A 6508-nucleotide genomic window follows, 5' to 3' on the forward strand; every position below is an offset into this window, starting at 1 on the left:
ACTTAAATAGTTAAAACAGGAGATGATGATGTCAATAATAATGAGTAACAAAGGAATGAATGCTATGTCATTCCTCATCAATCTTAGAAGAACAATAGTGTCAGTTTGGGGGTTTACACATTTAAAGCAGTCGGGGAAAATGAACAAGAGTTTGTGTTATGAATGAAGACATTGATAAAGCTTTGACCAGCCGCCCGGTCGGCCTCTCTCTGCTGCTTCTCAGATTTACTCCCCTCAGGTATGGAGGCTCATCTGTGTGGAGCATGGTGTTGTGGTCACAGCTTTGTAAACACCACTCATTGCGGCTCCTGCTGGCTGCTGGCCAGGCCGATACCACCATGTGAGCAGAGAGTAGGTTAACTCCAATGCACTGCTGTCAGAGCCATGCTTAGCTGGCCGACTGGAGGCTTTGTTGAATCATAAGCTAAAGTTTGTTTCTCAGAAGGGAAAGAGTTTGATCTTAGAGGGGATGTAGGCCAGATGGTGGATGTATGTCAAATATTATATATAATATACTGGAAAGTCCTGCTTTATGGGCCTGGCTTGATTATTTCTTATATCAAAAACAAAGTCTCACTTGAGACTAGAGAGCTGTCCTACATGTGAACTAGGCCATACACTGTGTGCGAGGGTCCTCTGTTTTAAATATACAATTTGATTGAAGCCGACTGGTCTAACATATTTCTCCGTCCACACAGACCGACACACATTTTAAACTCGATGCACTGATGTCCATGATTCTAGCTCACACTCCTTCTCTAATGATGTGCGTTTGCCAAATCCCATGAATAATTTTTCTGTGCAATTTACATGAAAAGTGCTTTAAATGCTCTTGACAATTGCATCTGCTGTCTTAACAAAGAACATCTCCATATATTCAACATCAAGGTGTCTCTACTTGGTAAAGGATGGTACATCATTATTCAAAATGAAATCAAACTTATTTTGAGTAGTGTAGGTTTCTCCTCCCCCTTGTACATTGCAGATACTGACACTTTTTCCTCGCATAATGGACGTAGCTAATTTGGAGAGGGAGAACGCGAATCACACTGTGAGGCCTTGCCCTGTGATTAGGAAGCATTCCCATCATGATTAATGAGGCTCCAGGACTAATGTCCCCCCCCCCCCGACACCTGAACAGCACCTGGCCATGTGTCACTGTCAGACCACAATCTGGGTCAGAGCACATTACTGTGACCACTACTCACAGTCTGAGCAACACAGATAAAGAACTGTCTACTCCTGTCTGATGCACATCGTCAATGACACGGTGATCCTGGCGATTCAAATGACAACGTTTAAAGATAAATATTGAATCTGATGAATATAACTCCCACTGCTAATCTCTGCTCCCATGCATACACACCTGCTTCCACCCATTCAGCATTATTGTCGGGCTCATGAAAAAGGCATCCCAGCAAGTGGAGAGCTTTGATATCAGCTTCCTGTGTCAGGAAATTGCTCTTGTTACTTCCCGACAACGCTTATCTCTGCCTCTCTGTTGGCTGTACAACAAGCACACACACCAGTCGATTCAAACATCACGTCTAAAAAGTACACAACATGGTCGTTCTTTTTTAAATATGAGCACAGTTGGACACTCGGTCGGCCCACAGCAGCTGAGCTAAACGGTGAAATGATTACAGATGATCTTTGAGGAAACCCCGATCTGAGCCGAGCTGAGCTGAGAGGAAACACAGCCAGCCACGTTCGTATCGAGCTGAGCAGAGCCCGGCTGGAATAAGCGGATCAGAGCAGGGCTGAGTCGAAGAAAATCAGCGCTCAGTTGTGAATGTTTGATTCAGTAATCAGGGTTCTCCTGGAGCTCAAATTATCACTCTGTAATCAGAAGAGCAGTGGTTACTTTCAGCGCGACGGAGCACACAATCCTATTCAGGGATGCTTGGTCAGTCCAAATGTTTATATACACAAGCACCTAGAAGGCCAGGGTAGATTGTGTTTATTTAAATAGGTATACGATGCATTCCCTGATATATGATGAGATCAGAAAGCTTGTGTAGTTGCAATGTTGCATTAAAACGATTATTGAAATGGGAAAAATGTATCTGTTGTTATGAGAACAAATAAAAAGCCAATTAGTGTCTCCCATGGTTGTGTTCATTCCTGGGGAAATCCCTCTTCACTTTCCCACTGATAGGCACATATTAATATTTAATGAATTCTTAACTACATCACTACACTGGGATATAATGAGCTATTATTCAGCTATCCGGCTTATTGCTATACAACAAGGTAAACTCTCTGTTTTTGAGTGTCAGGAAGTAATTATAGGGAGGATTGTTTTTGACGTATAAACAAAACACTGACCTGGAATCCAATATTGTATTATTAATTGGAGCACAGTCAGACTCTCTTTTTATGAGCAAACACAAATCAAAGTGATGGGGGAATACTCTGTCATAACCAAACTGCAGCTTACTTCTTCACTGAAACGCCAGTGATCAGTAACACAGCAGTGGTGGCTGTGATCAGGGGCAGGAATAAGTTAAGACTTATTTTAATAGACCCTTGACAGTATATAATATGGATTCATAATAAACAAATCTCAACTTCCAATATTTCAGGGATTTGTATATATTGGCCGGTGTTGCTTATCCGATATATCGGTTTATATCATGTACCTATCAACCAAAAAGGAACGGGAATTCAATTTTCTATTTCAATTTTTGAATGTAAGAAAATGTTTGCTGCTATCCTATTTTGACAGCTACAGTAATTAAAGTAGATGTATATGACATTTATTGTTACTGTCAAATATTTAACAAAATGATTGAGTGATAACATTTGATGTATTATCACCAAAATGTTTTATTTATATGAAATATCTGCCCATATATCACCCAATTTCAGTCTAGTAACAGACAGAGACAGCTGTACAGATGGAATAGATTAGCATAACAACTTCCTTTTACTAAATATAGCACAACATCCTCAAAAGTGGTGCTCATGCTGTATTTTTCCCTTGTGTATTTGCTCCAATATATTATATATCTCAAATCAAATCATAAAGATCAGTTTCCAACCTAAGGCTTTTGTCCCTGTGTGGTCAGAGTAACAAACAAACCCTTTCATTGGATCATAAAAGTTGAATCTGAGCTTACCTCCTCCCATTGGTGGATGTAACGGATGAGCCTGGACAGCCTCAGCAGTCGCAGCAGACTGAGGATTTTGGTGAAGCGGACAATGCGCAGCGCCCGGGCCGTCTTGTACACCTCCGAGTCCATCCCTCTCTCCACGATGAGGAAGATATAATCCACAGGTATGGACGAGACAAAGTCCACCACAAACCAGCTCTTCAGATACTTCTTCTTGATCTTGTTGGGGTCGAGGATGATCTCGGTGTTGTCCTCGAACACGATGCCGGTCCTGAAATTCAGCACCAGGTCGATGAGGAAGAAGGTGTCAGAAACCACGTTGAAGATGATCCAGGGAGCCGTGGTCTCGTCTTTGAAGAAGGTGATACCCACGGGGATGATGATCAGGTTTCCCACCATGAACAACAGCATGGTGAAGTCCCAGTAGAACCTGTTAGGGTAGAACAGTGGGGAGAAGTGACAAATGGCTGATCTTGTATTGAAATGCCTGTTTTTTAAGTGCACTGTATTCTCCTAATGAGGTAACCTATGCCATCTAACTCAATTCAAGGTCACGCCAAGGACAAGCAGAAGGACAGGAATAGAACAGGAAAGATAAGCCGGGTGCACTTCATCTCAACACAAAGAACAAAAGACACAGACACCCATATCAGTAATGCTCCTGATGGAGGATGCGTCAGCAGTTATTCCAGCACTAATGTTCCATTTCTGATTTATAGTTGTTTGCATTTAGTCCAAAACAACCCCTCTGAAATGCTTAGTCATACTAAATCAATCGACCTGTAGTTAAGAGCTACATTATAAGAGTGACGCCTTTCATTTAAGAGCCGAGACAGTACATCAACAGAGAACCAACCAACAACTATTTTGACAATCGGCCTATCCTTTCTTCTAAATGTAAAACACTAGTTCCTGTAATCTCAATGTGAGTGTTGCTGCATGTTTGTGTTATGTGATCTTAAAATGAATATCTTGGAAATGCTGGCTTAGACAAATAGGAAGATGTCAAATTGAGCCTCAAGAAACTGATTTTTTGTAACACAGCAAACATTAAATCAAGCACATAAATAGCAGATTAATAGTTACAAAAAAGTATCCGATGGATGTTAGTGGGAGCCTACAAAGAAGATTGAGCTGACTGGATAGTGCTGCTGAGTCATGAATGTTGACATAAGTCCCCCAAAAAACACTAACCAACATTATATTATAAAATATTTTAATACAAATTTTGAGCATTCAAACTCAAGGATGTAACTTCTCAGACTTCACATCAAGTTAATCTGTAATAGGAAACTCATTAAACAAAGCCTTTTAGAGGAAATGTGCTCGTTATAATTGTGTGACATTTTAGTTGCCATAATATTTTTTTTTCACAGTGTTTGTCATGGATCAGATTATACCCCTCTTAATGCAAGTTTCAGGTTTTCTCAGATATTCTAAAATGAAGGGATAGATATGGATTTTAATCCCAAAGAAGATTTATGAATACCTGAATACAATGACTATTCTATCATATGTTCTCTCTTATTTTACATAAAGTTAGAGAAGGTAGACAACCGCACAGTTGGCTAATGTCAAACAGGGATCTGTATCTTCTACTGTATGAACACCATTCAATATAAGAGTATGTGTTTAAGAATCTAACTCAATTTGACCCATACCTGAAGTCGCTGTATGGATGGATAATCCAATTACCCGCTGACTTTACGCGCTCTTGCTCCTTCTCCACTGCCTTCTGGCTGCCAAACATGCGCAGGGAGAATTTGTTAACTCCGGGCTGAAGCATGGAGCTAAACTGCCGCTGCATGTAAGTCTGATTCCCCCTGAGGTCTCCATCATCCGGAACTATCTGAGAGCCATCCTCAGCTTTGGAAAATGTGACTGAATTTCTCGACTGCTGACTCGGAGTCTGTCCTTTAGTTGCGGCGTTGGAGAAGGAAACTCTGGAGTCCTTCTTCTCCATCGCTGCTCCGGTCTTGACCTCGGCGACCGGCCCCTGTGTCAGGGACCCCACTGAAGTGATGGAGCCGTCCATACTTGCAAACTGTCCCTTCCCGTCTTCAGCTGACACTACTCCATCTGTTTTCCTCTCCTGCCGGGAGATGAGAGAGGAGAGGCTCCCTGAACTGGCCGGGTCCCTTCTACAGTCTCCGTTTTTGTTGCATATCATAACGAAGGCTCCTTCTCCTGTCACGCCTGCCTCTAGGAGCGCGCCCCCTGCATCAGCATCCCTCCGGCACAGCAGCGCAGAGGTGGTGTTGCCACTGGCACCGACAGGTCCGGAGTCCTCGTCCTCTTGCAGGAGCCACTGCTCATTGTTGTTGGAGTTTTTACGCGCAATGGACGCGGCTCCGCCTCCTGGCGTAAATTTCTTCATCTTGGTTCCTCCACAGCTCCCATGATCCAAACTGTATACCTGAGGCGGTCTGGGCTGCTGGAATTTGGGCTCCTCCTCGCCGTCCTCCGCCTCGTCCATCACAGGCGGAACCAAGAGAAGAGGGACAGACGGAGAGACACTCCCCGTACCTTGAACCTGGCAGACTGGGCGGCGGCGGAGAGAGTGAGTGAGGAGTTCAACAGCAGCCTGTGCTCTCCACACACACCAATTTAGGATAACAGAGCACCGGTGGCGTTGCTATGGCTGCAACTTGGCTGCTGTTAGAAAAATAGTGTGTGTGTAAGAGAGAGAGAGAGAGAGCAAGAGACCACACCTTTAGGTCGTAAACACCTGGTAATATTGAAGAACCTATGTGGACAAAATAACCTGACAGTGTAATTAAGAAAACTCCTATCTAATTAATAATCACAAATATATGCTCACCTGATCTGAGCAAGGATAGGGAGGACAGAGGTGACAGATGAAGGTCATCAGAAACTATCAAGGTCTCCATCTGTTGTCATGCACAGCTGATCCCAGGTAGACCATCTGCCAATCATTTGTAATCCCTGGTCAGGTGATCCATAATAATTGCAGATGTAGGCTTTCCTCTCAGAGAGGCTGTATTTACAGCAGCCTGTTGCTTTTTGTTAACAGTCAGGGGTCAAGGGTTCAAGATTATTGGTCAAATGGCTCCACCTTGTGGAGAAATATACACATTGCACACTATCAAGCCTCCTAAAATGCCAGTCCTCCGATAAACAAATAATACATTCGTAATGACATTAGCCAAGATAATTCTGATTCTAAAAGATAACTATCATTCATACAAGGTCATTTCAATATAAGAGCACGGTTGAGCTCATTTCAATCTTTATTTGTTACATATTTGTGCCCATGAAGCACCAAAAACATTGTTGGAGTGGGGTTCTTACAAATGATGTGCTCTCCATGTTTAATAATACAACCCTCAACGTTTTTGGGGGGGAAATATGTGTGCATTTGTTGAGGCACA

The 6508-nt window shown here is 42.7% G+C and overlaps 1 protein-coding gene across 1 annotated transcript in view; it reads right to left on the reverse strand.

Moving 5' to 3' along the window:
• The window catches only part of hcn2b (hyperpolarization activated cyclic nucleotide-gated potassium channel 2b), a 36135-nt gene extending 30543 nt beyond the window's left edge, over positions 1-5592 (reverse strand). Inside the window, exons 1-2 of the mRNA XM_034147504.1 lie at positions 4778-5592; positions 3123-3546 (exon numbers count right to left, since the gene is read on the reverse strand). Of these exons, the coding sequence (XP_034003395.1) occupies positions 3123-3546; positions 4778-5592 (1239 nt within the window). The remainder of the gene's footprint in view (positions 1-3122; positions 3547-4777) is intronic.
• Between the last annotated feature and the right edge of the window lie 916 nt (positions 5593-6508).

This window comes from Trematomus bernacchii, unplaced genomic scaffold (assembly GCF_902827165.1).
Source record: "Trematomus bernacchii unplaced genomic scaffold, fTreBer1.1, whole genome shotgun sequence".
Lineage (NCBI taxonomy): Eukaryota > Metazoa > Chordata > Actinopteri > Perciformes > Nototheniidae > Trematomus > Trematomus bernacchii.